The sequence below is a fragment of the Prinia subflava genome, chromosome 9 (genome assembly GCF_021018805.1).
Source record: "Prinia subflava isolate CZ2003 ecotype Zambia chromosome 9, Cam_Psub_1.2, whole genome shotgun sequence".
Lineage (NCBI taxonomy): Eukaryota > Metazoa > Chordata > Aves > Passeriformes > Cisticolidae > Prinia > Prinia subflava.
In genome coordinates this window covers 3,337,319-3,353,795 of record NC_086255.1, presented here as the reverse complement: position 1 = coordinate 3,353,795, position 16,477 = coordinate 3,337,319, and the positions used below count along the sequence as shown (strand labels likewise).

General features: G+C 46.8%; 1 protein-coding gene across 1 annotated transcript; it reads right to left on the bottom strand.

The window, feature by feature from the left end:
• Window positions 1-7,810: 7,810 nt before the first annotated feature.
• Window positions 7,811-15,543, bottom strand: EEF1AKMT2 (EEF1A lysine methyltransferase 2). Its single transcript, XM_063405124.1, has 6 exons — window positions 15,450-15,543; window positions 14,554-14,619; window positions 13,950-14,064; window positions 10,746-10,853; window positions 9,682-9,898; window positions 7,811-8,926 (listed from the first exon to the last, which is right to left on the bottom strand). The coding sequence occupies exons 1-6, from the start codon at window positions 15,503-15,505 to the stop codon at window positions 8,799-8,801; spliced, it is 690 nt and encodes a 229-aa protein (XP_063261194.1). The 5' UTR covers window positions 15,506-15,543; the 3' UTR covers window positions 7,811-8,798.
• Between the last annotated feature and the right edge of the window lie 934 nt (window positions 15,544-16,477).

Here is a 16,477-nt window from a genome sequence, read left to right as displayed (position 1 = left end):
AGCGCCCGCTGCGAGGGGAGGCGGGGGAGAGCCTGGGCCGCCGCCCCGAATGGGCATCCCCGGGGTTAAACATCGGCAGAAACAGCGTGTGGATGGCGGGGAGAAAGCCCAAAAATAATCAAAAAGGGGGGTTCGGGCAGCGGTGAGGAGAGCCGGGGAGCCGCGGGCTGGCGCAGGCGGCGCTGCCGCGGCATCCGCGCCCGCACTCGGCCCCGCAGCCCGGGATGCTGCGGGCGCGGCTCGCGTGGGGCTCCGGCCCGTTCGGAGGCCGAGAGTGACTCCTGGTGGCACGGCCGGCCCGGGCAGGAGCAGAACGGGACTCAGCAGCAGCTCATTGAAGGGTCCCCGCAAGAAGTAGCGCTGAAGTTTTGGCACATCACGGATGGACATCATGCGCCCCTGCACCCACCAGTGAATAAAAAACGCACTCCTTAATTTTTCTCAATTTTTCATAGAATCATTGACTGATTTGGGTTGGACAGAACCTTTAAAGATCACGTTGTTCCACACCACTGCCATGGGCAGGGACACCTTCCACTATCCCAGGTTGCTCCAAACCCATCCAACCTGGCCTTGGGCACTGCCAGGGGCGGGGCAGCCACAGCTGCTCTGGGCACCCTGTGCCAGGGCCTGCCCACCCTCACAGGGAACAATTCCTGCCCAAAATCCCACTAACCCTGCCTCCTGTCGGTGTGAAGCTGTTCCCCCTTGTCCTGTCAGCCCAGTCCCTTGTCCCGAGCCCCTGTCGAGTTCCTTGAAGGCTGTTTGTGGGAGCTACATCTGCCTGGCTTCCCGTGGGAACAGCCTTGAGCAGCAGCGAGCTCTCGGTGACATTTTCCATCCGCGCAGGCGGCACCGCGCTCAGCACGCGGGCTCCTTCCGAGAGCGAGCGTAACGAGCGAACACGGAAACTACATGACAGCTAAAAGGAAGATTTAGGGCTCATTACAAAACACAGCCCAAGCATTAATCTTAAACATATGCGAGCAGACAACACAGATGTCAGCAGGAATGAATCTGGGGCTGAATTTCATCCACCCGGCTGGATGGCTGGGCACAGTGCTGGGGATGGCGTGCAGGGACAAGCAGGGGACAAGTAAGGGCATGAATGGCAAGAGAAGCTGGAGCTGTGAACTCAGCAGTGCTCCTGGTGTCCTGCCCTGCTGCTGCACAGCCCAGGACAACAAATCACTGTCGAGGAAGACTTAGCAGTTAGTATTTAATGCAGTGAAGAAGTAAGAGGGAAGCAGGCAGAAATGTCGGGCAGATTCTTAACAAGGGAGCAGCTCCCACCAACACAGTGAGGGCTGATCTCAACAGAAGTGGCTCCGTGCTCAGCACACATCAAATTAGGCAGGAGTGGCCAGTCTGAGTGGGTGATGAACAGGGAGAAGGGTTTGATGATGTGAAGGGGCTTTGGCATCATGTTCCTCCATCCCACTCAGTATTTGCTTTTCTTATCACGTGTTGAGACTGGTAGCAATAAAACACTTGCTAACTCCTTTTCCAGAACTTTGGGAATCAAGTCTGAAAATGTTTTTTTATGGTTTCCCAGTGGAATATTTCAGCAATAAAGCTCAGAGCGTAATTGAATCCATTCCCGTGGCAGCCTTGGGCTCCAAGACTCAAGCAGAAAGTTGTTTTCTGTCTGCTTCTGCAGCTCGCTCCAAACCCAGCATTTTCTGCCTCTCATCCTCTGCTTCCCAACAGATGAGCTGGCTGTGGAGAATTCCCAGCACGTGTGAAAGGCTGTTGCTGGAGCACAAACCTGTTTTCCACAGACAGTATTTTCAGTAATGTTGTTCAAATAACTGGCTGCCCATAGGCCCTTGTTCTGGACAGTGCTTTTTTCCCTTTGTCGGAAGGGAGGGAAAAAAATAAATTACTTTCAAGCTTTAAAGAACTGGCCAAGTGAGTTTAGTCTTCATGGACAGAAAATTCATTCAGTACATTTGAGAGCTGATTTCATTTGTGTTTTTGTCTCAGATGTCAGTGCCTTTGCTACCCACTGACTGGGAGCCCTCCTGATGGGGATGGAAACCATGGATAGGAAAAAATCTAATGATCCCCACGGTTCTGGGGTCCAAGTCATTAAGACATGTCAATGCAGCAGTGCTAAGCCCTGTGGATAGACAGCATTTCCCTCACTTCCAGTACACAGGATCTGGCTGCAGTTACAGCCTTCTTTCCATGTAGCTTTTCCAACACTTCACTGTCTGCTCCACTTTGTTGTTATTCAAGTCATATGCACCAAAATTAGCAATAATTTCAGAAGTTTGTCCCTTTCACAAGGACCCTGCACTGTCCTTCTGAGCAGCTGAGCCATCCCAGGTATTTATGGGCCTATCCCTTTGCTTCTCCTGCCAGGCAAAGAACACAGGCAAGGACCAGAGGGTCAGAGTGTCCCAGTCACAGGCTGGTGTCCCATCACAGGCTGGTGTCCCATCACAGGCTGGTGTCCCATCACAGGGTGATGTCCCAGCCACGGGCTGGTGTCCCAGTCACAGGGTGATGTCCCAGCCACGGGCTGGTGTCCCATCACAGGCTGGTGTCCCAGTCACAGGCTGATGTCCCAGCCACAGGCTGGTGTCCCAGTCACAGGCTGGTGTCCCATCACAGGCTGATGTCCCAGTCACAGGGTGATGTCCCAGCCATGGGCTGGTGTCCCAGTCACAGGCTGGTGTCCCAGTCACCCAGCTGTGCTGGGTACCACAGGGTACTCACAGGGACACCAAAGGTCTCCAGGAACACAAAATGGAGGCCAGCTTCAGAGGCACCCTCCAGTTTCAGGGGAAATCCTCAAATTCACAAAATCCTAATAACAGCAAGCAGAAGTATTTCTATCAAATATTTCATGCCCAGGGAATGAGCATATCTCTGTACTGTGATCAGTGTGCTCTGTGTCAGAAGGTACCTGAACCACAGATGCCCTAAACAGGCATTGCTGTGCAGAGGGTTGAGATGAGGATGTAGTTCTGACTACATTTGGCACATGATGGGATTTCCACCAAACTTAAAAATCCCTTTTTTATGTCACAGGCCATTTGCTGCACACATGCAACAGCTTTGTGTTTGTTGCCTCCCTGGCTTGGCAGAGGCTGTGACACCTGATCTGTGAGCCCCAGCCTGGGAGCAATGGAAACATTGATGGATAAAATAAATAGGCCATGAAATACGTATGTGAGCCTTTCTCTGAATGTGCTTATCACTTTGTCAGCCACATTTGGGTCTGAATTAGTTTAAGATAAGCCCAGAGTTATTTGTCCATCATCCACAGAGCCTGAGGCAGCTGCAGACAGGCCCCAAAGCATCACCCTACCCTGGATGAGCAGCAGTGCAGCATGGAGTTGAGGAGCCCTGGGGTAGGGCAGCAGCCAGTGAGGTTAATAACTACTGGAAATTGGGGTGAAAGATCCTTCTGCTCGAATTTCAGTTCTCAGCCCTACCAACAGCAAAAATTTCTTGATATATGCACATTCTTCTCACCTCTGCTTGACACATGACACTGTCCATGCATACCTGGCTGCTGCAGTGACTGTGCTGAGGTTTGTGTCTGTTCCCTCACTGGGCTCTATTAGCTCTGGTTCTCCAGCATGGGCTCATGCCCTTGTGACTACCCAGAATTTATGTGTTACCTGGCAGCAGCTGGTTTGCCTGACAGCACTCAGCTTAATTTCCAGTAACACAGAAATGGGCTCATTTCAAGCTGTACTGTTACCTAACAAATGGAAATTAAGCCACAGGTCGGCTTTCCCCTTATTTGTGTTAAATAAAACATGCCAGCAGTTCCTTTTCCTCCTTTGTCTGGAGGCTATAACACCTCATCCCCTTTCACTGGAAGCCCTTGGTAGCCATTAATTGCTCCTCAATTTAGCTGCTAGCACAAGGGTTAGGTCATGCTCAGCCTACTTGCAGCAAAGCATGGGACAGAGCCATGCACCACCCATTCAGCCAGAGCAGGTAACGCTGGGCAGGGCAGCCTCCCCCTCCTCTTATCCCAGAAAAGGCAGCAAGCAACAGGAATCCAAAGGCAGAACTCCTTACGGCTTTGCAAAGCCCTGGCCCAATTATTTTCTTTGTGCTCTCCACGTATTTTACAGGAGATGATTCCATACGTTCAAATGCTTGGAGGGCCTATAAAATAAAGCAGTTATTGTTGCAGCAAGCCATGTTCTCCACCTCTCGGCATGCCAAGATCAGGGAAGCAATCCCAGTGCCAAAACACTGAAAATTTTGCTGTATATTGCTAAATACCACATGTAAAGATTTCGTCTGGTATGAAATAACATAAAATTTGGCAGTCTAATACCAGGCACCCTGGCTCACAGCAGAACAGACATAGCAGAGTATATGCACAGGCAGATTTTCCTCACAATGGCTACAGTGCTGCCAGTGCATTCCTGGAATGCAGAAATACATGGAAGCCACTGTCAGCGATGAAGAGGAGCATGCTGTGCCTAATGCACCAGAAAAGCTATTCAAGAACTCATCCTCACAGACAAATAACTCCAAAGAGGCTGTGTCAGCTCAGCTTTGCAGCTTTGCAGGTATCTGTTTGCTGTGCCCAGCACACCTGGCCTCACCCTGCACTCCTGAACAAACCCAGTGGTTCTAAGGGAGGGATTTCAGTTCATCCCCTCATTTGCCCATTCGTTTGACTCTTTGGGCTCACAGATTTAACAGCCAGTGCAGAACTGAAATAATTTAGACACAAATTGTATGAGAGAACATTGTTTGGTCTCCAGAGAATCACACCTGAGATCTGGTGGGATGTGCACTTCTTCACCCAGGTATAACGAGCTCTGCTGTAAACAGCAGGTTTAAAAGCTCAAATATCTGAAAGTTCCTTTCTAACACTGGTTGGAAAAGTACAAAGTTTAAAAAAAAAAAAAAAAAAAAAAACAACAACAACAACAACAAAAAAAAACCAACAAAAAACCCACCCTGAATCTCCTTTGTTATGGGTGTTAAATGCCTCAAATCCTATGATACAATCAAGGCAGCTGGCTATTCCCAGATTTCAAAAATGGTGTTGCAACAGTGGGTTTGAATTCCAGAAGGTGAGCCTGTAATGCAAACAGCCATTTCAGCCTCAATAATGCTTTGCAATGATGCTCTCAATAAAGATTTGCAGGAATATTCCCCTGATGGCACAGAGAGCCTGTAATCACACGCTGCAGCTCTGCTGGCCCTGTCTGGAAAAGCAGCTGCCATCATTCCATTGGTGTTTCTGATGTGACCCAACAGCTCTTAAAGAACAGTTGTAGCTCCCAGAAATTCTTCATGTTACACCACAAAATTCTACTGAGTTTCAAGAACGGAATAGTAATTTCATATCTACTAAGCCTTGAAAAAAGAAAATTCAACCTTTAGAAAAGCAGCCTATGAACAGCACTGCAGGCCAGGTTGGGCAGGGTTTGGAGTAACTTGGTTTAGTGGAAGGTGTCCCTGCCCATGGTAGGGGGTGGGAATGAGATGGTTTTAAAATCCATTCCAACCCAAATCATTCTGGGATTCTATGACGATTCCTGCTCCTTAAGGACAACCAAATGATTGTGCCTGTCTTGCAGATAACAAGCTGCTTGCCAAAAGGGAAGTCAAGGAGTAAGGAAACATTATCCTTCCCTCTGAATTTTCTGTTTTCATTCAGTCGTGCCATGATTTTCATGTCTGGTATTTCTCACTTTTTAATCCCTATAAAAATGATTACAGAAGCACTTATTTCAACAAAGTGCTGTGATGTTGAAAGGGCAAAAGCTTTCTGTCTTGAGAACCCATTTACCTCTCACTCTAGCAGAGTCCCATGTGTAGAAACTCTCCTAGAACAGACATCTCAAATCAATAATTATTTCATTAATATCGCTTGTTCACCTCTCTCAGATATTTCATCCTGACAGTTCAGTTCTGTGATAAGCCCCATAAAACTCCAGTGTAAAATGCTCCCAGCTCTTTCAGTAGCACAAACCCTGCAATGAATCCAATGGCCTCTCCCAGTAAATCCTCAAAAGAGAATCCCTAGACACAGTTTTCTTGGCAATAGGAGGCACCAGGAGCCAGGCTTGAGCTGTGCCAAGCACAGATGTTGGTGGAGGTACTTTGGTTGGGTTTAGGCACTAAAAGCCATCCTCAATCTTCCAGGAATAAAAGGTCAGTCCTGAGAGAATTCCATCCTTCAGCATGCTGTCAATGAACCAGGGAACACAAACCCTCTCTGTTCTGCCCACGTTCTATGCAAAACCACTCCAGGAAGGTTTGGCAGCTCTGCAGCATCCCCCAGCCTAAACTCGGTCCTGCAGGAACAGCCTGTGGGCTCAGCCACCTCTGGGATCCATGGAAGATGCTAGTTTTACTACCCACAAACCTCATATTTGACAGTCAAATCACAGGCAGAGTTTTCTGATAGCAAAACAATGGGAGCAAAATGTGTATCAAATGCTGCATTTAGTCTGGAACTAAGAGTCACACAACTGTGTAGCCATGAAGATTCCAGCCTTCAGGAACTACCATGGAGCACTCCCCCAATTTGCAGCAAAGACTTGCTCCTCCTAAATCACTGCTTATTCCTCTGCATCTTTTTCTAAGTTTTTTCACTGAAATGCATCAACTTTTGGAGATCACACCATCCAGAACCTCCCCACAATGTGAACTGCCCCAAACAAGGACAGTCTTGGACAAGTAATTTCCAAATCCTTTGCAGACAAAAATACCCCACTGCCTTAGTCAGTGTTTGAGCAGCTACCTAGACTCCATTATCCAGAAAATGCCAGGTTTCCAACAGAGCAGATTTTAAATAATAAGCCTTTGGTTACTGTTGCCTTAAAATAAAGCTCCTAAAACATGTTTTACAAGCATTTTTCTGCTCTCCAGTGACACCTGGAAGTGCTTGGGACTGAAGGAATATGCAAACTACAGATCAGATGCAGAAATCCTTATTTTCAGGCAATTTTAAGAAGCTTATTTTTTAGCTTTACAAGTTATATTAAAATACTACCCAGAGAACAAAAAATAATAGTAAGTTCTGCAAAGAGAGAAAACAAACCTTGTCCTGAACCTTACATATCATGTGAAGCAGGAATCTATGGTTAAATTCCAAGTAATTGATTAAAAGAAAATCCACGACAGCCCTGATTTTATTTCCATTCCACAATTAAATACACATCATGCCTTCATTAGCAAGAATTACAGATGGGAATAAAACAGATGCCCAAAACACATCCTGCCAGAGTCCTTGAAAATTAAAATTTCCTTGTATTAACTCTACCTGATGCCAAAAATGTCACAGTCTTTTTACCGAGGCTGTTATCAGTAGTGTACTTTGAATCCTTTGTACTGCTATGCTAAAAAGAATCCTCTGTTTGGATTCCAGTTACATTTCCTAGCACTCCAGCTGCCTGCTGGGCAGAACACAGGACTACAACAGTTACCCAAATGGTAACAAGCCCTTGGTTTTGACACTCAGGTTAGAACCCAAGTCTGACCAAATATGCAAAGAATTATTCTGGGACTGAATCTTTTCAGCACTGCTAATAAACCATTCTCCCAATTGAATATATTTCATTTTGCAAAAAGATGCAGCAGCAGGATTCCTACCTTGAAGACATCAACGATGGATCACAGAGGGAGCACTCACCACTCTGCAAATAATGCCTTGATTCCTATCCTGGGAAAGGACTGGAAGTATTTATTGACCCTTAAAGATCTCCTGAGGCCTGGGAACCAGGAGAAGCATGGAAAGAAGGAGAAGCAATTCCCTGATAAGCAAACATGACCTTGCCTGTGAAACAAAACCTGATTGCCTAAGAGGGCCTCCTTGATGTTTGAAAGAACAAGTTTATTGTCACCTGCAAATGTGTTTGTCCAGGCACGAAGAAATCTCATTTTCCTGCCTTTCAAGCAACAGCAATATTCTGAGATTACAAAACAGAAGAAATTAAGGCAATGAAATTGAGCAAAAGGATTGCACACAGAAGTTTAAAAAATCCATATTAAAAAAAAAGGAACAAGGAATACATAGTTCTGCTTTGAAGTCTTTTGGATTTGTGCAGTTAAAATCCATCCTGAGAAATTAATTGGAAAACTTCTTGTCATTGTGGCTCTAAAGACATTCCTGTATGTCACACCCCAGAGGCTGCAACATCACACCTTTATGTATTCATGAGATCAGGGAAAGGAACTGACCAGGCATGAACACACTCAGGAGAGGGAGACTTAAAAACACTCCCTCTGTGGGAAAAGGGCTGAGCTCCTTCAGAGGAGACACAATTATGCTAAGTCTGAGAACCTCAGAAAATCTGAATTTAAAGTACCAACTGGTCCTTTTTTGAAAGTGCTGTGGATTTTGTATTCATTTCCCCCAACAGCTACGCTTATGTTCATTTAAAATCCAGCATTTACACTGCAAAAGCTTGTTCCCTATTCCACTGCACAACAGAGAAATGAGATTTTTGCTTTGTAGGTCACTATAGGTCTATATCCTCTACAGGTCACTGCTTACCAGCACAGAAATTAAATATCAGATAATCTTTATGTTTCAAACACAAATATCATTCAGTTATATTGGTCTCTGTATTTAGCACATCTGATTTCCCTCTCTCTTACAAACTTGCAGCTTCTCTAAAACGAGGTTGTAGCAAGGACACAATTTATGGGCAAATTATGCAAAGCTGAAATGTTTCTAGGGCAATGTTTTATAGTCCCTTAGAGCTCCATACACAGTATTTTACTGTGCACTCTAAGAGCATTTATTTACACACGTGTCTGAGGTTTTCTGTCAGGTTTAAAGTTCAGACTTTTCTCATCTAATCTAATTTGTCCAAGATGGATGGCCTCACTTTTTTCCTTTGGAAAACCAATGCTGTTACACTGTTTCCAATTCTTCCTCCAAAGCAAAACTTGGGTGTTGGCAGCTCCTCCAGAATTTCAAATCCTGCCAGACAGAAATTGAAATGCTTTTATTAGAAGGAAGTCGTTTTATTCGCCTCTTGGATAACCCTTTGCAAACCATTCTTTATTTGTCTGGAAAACTTGCACTTCATCTGTGAGTTTATAGGACTGTATTGTTACACTGCATCACTGCTTTATACAGCTGAAACTCTTCCATGGGTAATAAAAATCCTAGCTGGCTGACTTGCACAAATTAAAGGCAGAAAAGATGAGAACTTGCCAGTAATTTCGGTTCCCCAGAAGGGATGGTTGTTTCAGATCCACACTGAGTTTTAAGCTTCAGGCACGAGATTCAGGAGCTGACTGGCATGTAAAAAAAACCTCTTGGATGGATCAAAAGGGCAGCTGGGGAAGTGATAGAAAATGTCACAGACTTGCCAGTTCCTCTGAACATGGGTAACAATGTTACTCCAATTTCGGGCAATCAGAGGGTGAGCTGGGTCTGGTAATCAAGGACCCAAAAAGTATCAGCGGGCCACACACACTTTCCCAGGGTAATTAGACTGAAATTCCCAACCTCCAAAGTGGCAGGAAGCCTGTCCTCCCTTGGCACTGGCGAACACAGGAGTTGTAATTCCCGAGGAAAACAGAGGGAAGACAGGCTGCAGCATTTACTAACGGCTTTACCTCCTCTAATCCTGACCTGGGAAAGTCAATATGCTAACACACACATTAAAATTCCCTCATCCCTTCCTTCAGCCACCCCACGTTGGCAGAGGGATCTGCTCAGCCTCTCACCTTCTCTGAACTCGTTCAGCAGCTCCTCCTTGGTCCAGTTGCACGAGGTGATGAGGAAGAAGCCCTCTGGTTTCAGCACCCTGCACAGGGAGCCCACGTACAGCTTCCTCTTCCCCGCCGCATCACTGGGGTCCAGGCTGACAGCATCAAAAGTCCCCTTGTCAATGCAAATGTCAAAGCCTGACAGCTCAGCTGAGGGTGCCAGGAAGTCTTCTACCTAAACCAGAAGTCTGCAGCTGTGAGAACAATCTTCTACTCGGCAGCTCCTGAATCTTTAATGCAAAGCAAGATTTTAGGATACAAAGCTTCACTCCTGACAATGGGTGTGCTCGGGGAAGGGTAACTCACAGTGCCATGGCAGCTCCTTTCTTCTCTACACATTGTGTGATGATTTGTTTGCTGTAACCTAAAGCTCAAACTAACGCACTTGAAGCTCATTCTTTAAATCACTATTTGTACTTTGATCCCTGCCATGTGCCAGGCACTGCACAAATGCAGAAGAACAGACAGAGCCTGCCACGAAGAGATTTTACAGCTGACACACAGGAGGAGAGACAACACGCAGGACCGGGGCAGGAGGGTAGAACAGCACAGCAGAGAGCTCAGAAGGACAGGCAGCCACAGAACCCCAGCGTGGCTGAGGCTGGAAGGGACCTTTGGAGGTCATCTGCTCCTACCCCTGCTCCAGAAAGGCCTCTCAGCCCTCCTGCTCTTCAGCTACTGGAAGGGATTCTACCACCTAGGGATTTCTTCTTCTACCTCAAGTCTGAAATTCAGAATGTAGCAGCTAAAATACAGAACTTGCCACTTGCTAAACCACTACTCTGCTGCCTGTTCCAAGGAGGGAAATCTTGTTAGCCCTGATGACTGTTACAAACAAAAAAACAAATAAAGACCAAAAATCTTCCTGTAAATAGATTTATTTGGGTAGAGTTCTCTCACAAATGAATCTCAAAAGACATCATTCATTTAGTACACTGAGTACATCTGAATATCAATTAGCTCGTTTAATCTTGGGCTCAATTGCTTTCTATTTCCTCAATTACCTTTCTCTCAAGACTTACCTTTAATTTTATGTTAGACATCCCTTCTTTCTCCCTTACTTTTTCTGAAAGCTGTATTGCAGAAGGTGAGTAATCAATCCCTGTGAGATTCATATAGCCAGACTTTGCCTAGACAGAAGCAGAGAATCTTAATCAGTGTGCTAGCAATTGTTTTTATCCAGCCAGTACATTCCCTACCTATAATCCATCTCATCTCTCTTCCTCTTAATAACAGGAAAAAGCCACAACTCTCCTTTTATTCATTTTTATACCTGTTACCATTACAACAGCTCAATAGTCAAATGAACTGAAATAACTTTATTCTGCCTAAAAAAAACTCACCAAAAGAACTGGTGACTGAAAGCTGCGTTATGTCAAGTGGAAAACTGAGCACAATGGTGAAAAGTAACACCCTGGAGGGGAACAGGCTCTCTTATCTGCACCAAAAGTAACTTAGAAACCAGGAATTTTCAGTGATGACATGAGACAGATGCATCAAAATAAGGAAAAAAAAAACCCTCTCTGACATGTAACATTGGAGATTGAGCAATTATTTAGTTTATAACCCAAATTTTAAGAGCCAAAAGATGTAATACATTGCACTAGGACAGAAACCCGCTGCAAAATCATACATTTTTCTAATTATTCATGCTAATGTCTATTTGAATACAACTATTTGCATGCTGCCAGGTGTCTGTATCAGCAATTTTCAGGCAGGTTATGCACCACATGTAATAGCACACAGAGACTTTGTTAATCTAAGTTTGTTGGAGATAAGGACAACCCAGGGAACTCAGTGAGATCCCTTTGGCAAAGCAGGTGGGCTCCTGGCATCAGCTGGAGCTGGACACCTGGGAGGGGAGCAGGGACATCCTTGCTCTGAGGCAGAGGCTGCAGGGACCAGCTCAGGGTAGAAGGGATAAGCTCAGGGTATCCCATGTCTCTGTGGGTCTGGCAAGATCCAAAGCTGATGGAAGAGCTGTGATCCTCTGGCCAGCTGCAGGCTGTCACAGCAGAGACAGGGAGGAGGCTGCGGTTTGGAAAAACACAGAGTGGTGTTAAGCATCCAGCTGCCTGTCTGCATGTTCCAGAGGCTGACACCTCAACTGCCAGGAAAAGGATGAGGAGTTTCCACAACTGTCCTTCCTCCCTGCAGCAGCCCCTCAGGCCCCAGCTTGGTGCTAACCAGCTGTTCTGCTAATTGCAGCTGAACACAAAGACACTGTTGTTTGCATGGGATGGAGAACATTTATTGCTCAGGCTCCTGCCCACGTTCCTCCCTGGAGCAAAGCAGGCTTCCTCAGATGCCTGTGCTGAAGGTTTGGGGGTGGAGGAATAGTTCCCACAACAGCTCCTCTGTTTGCAAAGGAAAGGCTTGAGTCACTTCAGGGAGTTCCCATTCACTCCTCTAGTCTCGGGGGCAGAGAAGGAAGGTTTAGAGATAAACAACACCAAATGCTGCAGAACCTGTAGGGCCTGACTGTGACAGGAAGGGATCCTTCCCTTGTGCCAAAGGTGACCACGCTGCAGCTGGCCTGCTGCCCTGGAGGTGATTTAGCAGCACTCTGCTGCCACTTCTTGAAGCAGATGGAAGAGCAGGAGGAGTCTGAACGTTATCAGCTCTGCCCTGTGTTTAGGGCTGACAGCCCCACTCAGGGGAGCACTCTCTACTTCAGAGAAGCTCCTCAATATCAGTGACTCCCACATTATTTACAACAATAAAAGGAGGGCAGAGCTTTCTGTGGCAGCAGGGTTTCCTCAGAAGAGCTGGGATTTTTGGAAGGCAAAGGAACTATGTCACAAATCCAAGCTACCAGATCCCTGAAGTTCACAGGGGTAGGACCACAGCCTACTAAACAAACAAAAACAGCAAGGGGTGCCACTTCTGTGATACTTATGTACCCTCAAGTAGTTCCCTTGCAGAAAGCTGCCACTGATGTCCTCTGTGACTGAGTTTTTTCTAATATTGCCATTTCTATCCCATGATGGAGTTCAGCTCCAGTGGCAGAACAGTCCTACAGTAGCTTTTACAAAAGAATTCCAACTCTATTTCCAAGCCTTGCAGCTAACACACAGAAAATTCCTTTTACGTCAACTAAGCAAGTGAGATCCTGAATTATTTAGCAAAAATAAACAAGGTAATTTTTGAAGCCACTTTTCAAGAGGGAACTGGACTGAAAATTTCCTATGAAAGAAACCACAGTACTGTGAGGTGCTTAATGTAAGGGAGGAGGGTGCTCTCACAGGAGTTAATAGTTTTTAAAAGCTATCAGGCTGTCATTTTCCCATTATAGTATGAAAAATCAGTTTCCCATTTGCAAGTGGAGTCAGTATAAAATTGAAGTCTTACAAATAAGATTTTTCTGTTGGGTACTTCAACCATGATGGAGCTATCATTGCACTCAACAATCACCATTATCAGGCTAATTTCTCAGTGAGATGAGCAATTTCTGCTTTTGGTGACATAAATTCTTCTGTGCTGAGGTGTAGCAGCCAGTCTCCATAAAGGCTTTAAGGTCTTCTAAAATCAAACTCATGTTAAAAAAAATACCACTTCAAACCTGACTTTGGCTTTCAGTCCTTCCAATTCCTACAGGAACTAATGGAACCAATGGGGAATGCAAAACAACAGAAGCTGTGACAATATGACAGGTCCTTTCTATACCAACTCCCCTGCAGTATTGCAACAAAAAAAATCAAAAATAGAAAAAATATTACTGGAACTCCTGAACATCTTGTGCACAACAAAAACATCCTAACACTTCAGAACATACCTGATCAGATTTCCCACCCTGACAGAAAGGAACACTTCTTTAAAAGAAATGTTAACAACTGTTTAAGTTATTGACATAAAAGCCCTTGGGCTTACCTACTTTTTATGTCAATAATGAGTGGTATTATTAGTGCAGAGGAAGGGTCTGGTTTGGTACATGAGGGTACTTTGTGAATTAGTCAACTTAATTTCCTTATCTGGGGGAGTTTACACAACAATGGGAAGAAATGCAGTTTTAAATGTGGGGAAACAGGAAGGTAAAGTTAAAACAAGGGATGCTCAGGCTGATTGATCTAGAGCAATCCTTCAAATCTTGAAGCCTGAAGTATTGATGCTTTTTGCATTTCATGCAGGTTACATCTCCCCATGATTACCACTGCCACTTGTGAGAACTGTATTTAAACTGCTCTGATTCTATACAAAAAAACACACAAACTTTGCAGGATACCAACCAATTCAACCAGTAAAACTCCATTCCCAGTCCCAATGTCAAGCACAGAGCTGTCAAGGGGGACCTTGTGCTTTTCCAACCACCTGATTATGCGCACCATGCTTTCTTCTCCAAACCTGGAAAAAACAAAGTGCAAAATGTACAGTAAGTTTATTTCATCCCTCACTCCCTCCAGCTTTTGCAAAGCCTTTCTTACTGTTACTAAAGTAAAAGCTGCCATAGCTCATATTCCATGTTTGCTTTGTTCACATGGAAATTAATCCTGCAGCCTTAAAATCCACTGAAACACCAACTCTGGGGGGTGAAAACATCCCTATATTTAAAAAGGAAGCAGCAAGGGCAACTGGTGTGGTTAGACCTGAGCTCAGGGAAGCAATTTATCAGTAACATACACCTCAATTACCAGCTCAATTTCTGTGTAATGACACTTGTCCAAGTGCAGCTGAGCAATCTTCACCGTGAAATTGGGCAAGAGAGCTGCTGGTTTCAATGGTAAAACTCCCCATCATTTTGTCAGCAACTCGTCGAATTGCTGGCTGTGGTTTTGCAATGTCTTCTACAGTAAAGAAACAACAGAAACACTCTGCAGGAGTTATTGCATTTACCAGATTTCCCCGGTATCTCCAATGTCTTGAAAAGTCTGCAGTTCTCTTTCGTACGCAGCATCCCAGCTGGAGTCGGGGGAAAGAGAGGAGAAGACATCATAATTAATACTGGGAAATATTTAGATTAAAGAAGGATGGCTAGAAAAATTGAAAGCTCAGTTTAGGCTAGATATTTGGAAGAAATTAGCTGCGGGGATTGTGAGGCACTGGTTGTCAGCATGAACATGTGGAAGAGAGTCCGGGGAAGGCCTGGAGATGCTCCAAAGGCTGGAGCCAGGCCGGGACAGAAAAGGTTCCAGGGAAAGCTCAGAGCCCCTTCCAGTGCCTAAAGAGGCTCCAAAAGAGCTGAAGTGGGACCTGGGACAAGAGATGGAGGGATAGGACACAGGGAATGGCTTCCCACTGACAGAGGGCAGGGATGGATGGGATATTGGGCAGGAATTGTTCCCTGTGAGGGTGGGCAGGCCCTGGCACAGGGTGCCCAGAGCAGCTGTGGCTGCCCCTGGATCCCTGGCAGTGCCCAAGGCCAGGCTGGACACTGGGGCTGGAGCAGCCTGGGACAGTGGGAGGTGTCCCTGCCATGGCAGGGGTGGCACTGGGTGGGGTTTAAGGTCCCTCTCAACCCAAACCACTCCATGATTCTACGAAACGGTGAGAAGGCTCTGTCCTCCGTGTAGCAGTGCCACGTTACAGAACCACAGAATCTCTAAACAAACAAATAACATATAACCCAGAGACCGGATGGTGTTGAGAGGGGACCCTAAAGACCTTTTATTTGCACTCCCCGCTCCGCGGGCAGAGCCAGCCCCCACATCGCGCTGGCTCCGAGCCCCGTCCCGCCGGCGCCCGCCCCCGGCGGGGCACACGCGGTGCCCGCCCCGTGCCCCGGCACTCACTGCTCCCTGGTGCCCAGCACCGAGGGGCTGAAGGGCTCGTCCCCGGCCAGCGCCATGCCCGGCACGCCCCGGAACCAGCGAGCGCTGCGGGCGGGGCGGCCGCGGCCGCTCCCGGGCGGGAGGACCCGCGCTCGGTGATCCGGGCGTGAGGCGGGGCACGGCCCGTTCCGAAATCAGGAGTGTTTTCTGATCTTTTTAAATCTCTGCCGTTCTGATCGCTGCGTTCACCCCAAATCCCGTCCTGGGATGAGTCCACGGCCGGGTTGCATGGAGCGACCCGGTCTGTGCAAGGTGTCGCTGCCCATGGTTGTAAGTGAATCGTCCTTAAGGCCCCTTCCAAGTCAAAGCGCTCCGTGATTGGATGAAAATCAGTGCAATATTTAAAAGAACTGTTTATTCTTTTCAATATTTATTCGTGGCAAATGTCACAGAGGTTATTGCTGTTACAAGGTTTATGGCGAGGTGTTTTAAATAAGAAAGTAAGAGTAATAAATAGCAGTGGTGCACAGTTGCATCCTGTACAGCTCCGTGTGTGTGAACCACGGCATTTCTCCCCAGTATCCCTTCTAACCCTACTCTCTGTCTGTGGGAGCCATTCCCTGTGCCCTGTCCCTCCATCCCTTGTCCCCAGTCCCTCTCCAGCTCTCCTGGAGCCCCTTCAGGCCCTGGCAGGGGCTCTGAGCTCTCCCTGGAGCCTTCTCCTCTCCAGGGGAGCCTCCCCAGCTCTCCCAGCCTGTCCCAGAGGGGCTCCATCTCCCTCATCCCCTCTGTGGCCTCCTCTGGACAAGCTCCAGCACATCAATGTTCCTCACCACGAGACAGACACTGAGGGGCTGTCCAGCTGTCCAAGCATGTCCAGGGAAGGGAACGGAGCTGGGGAGGTGTCTGGAACCCAGGAGGGGCTGAGGGAGCTGGGATGGGGCTGGAGGATTCCTGAGGGAGCTGGGAAGGGGCTGGAGGATTCCTGAGGGAGCTGGGAAGGGGCTGGAGGATTCCTGAGGGAGCTGGGAAGGGGCTGGAGGATTCCT

Coding starts and splice junctions, on each gene's coding strand:
- EEF1AKMT2 (XM_063405124.1), bottom strand. CDS start 15,505: ATGGCGCTGGCCGGGGACGAGCCCTTCAGCCCCTCGGTGCTGGGCACC. Junction 14,065..14,553: donor GGAGATACCGGGGAAATCTG/GTAAATGCAATA, acceptor TGTTTTTTCCAG/GTTTGGAGAAGAAAGCATGG. Junction 8,927..9,681: donor GCTGAACGAGTTCAGAGAAG/GTGAGAGGCTGA, acceptor TCTGTCTGGCAG/GATTTGAAATTCTGGAGGAG.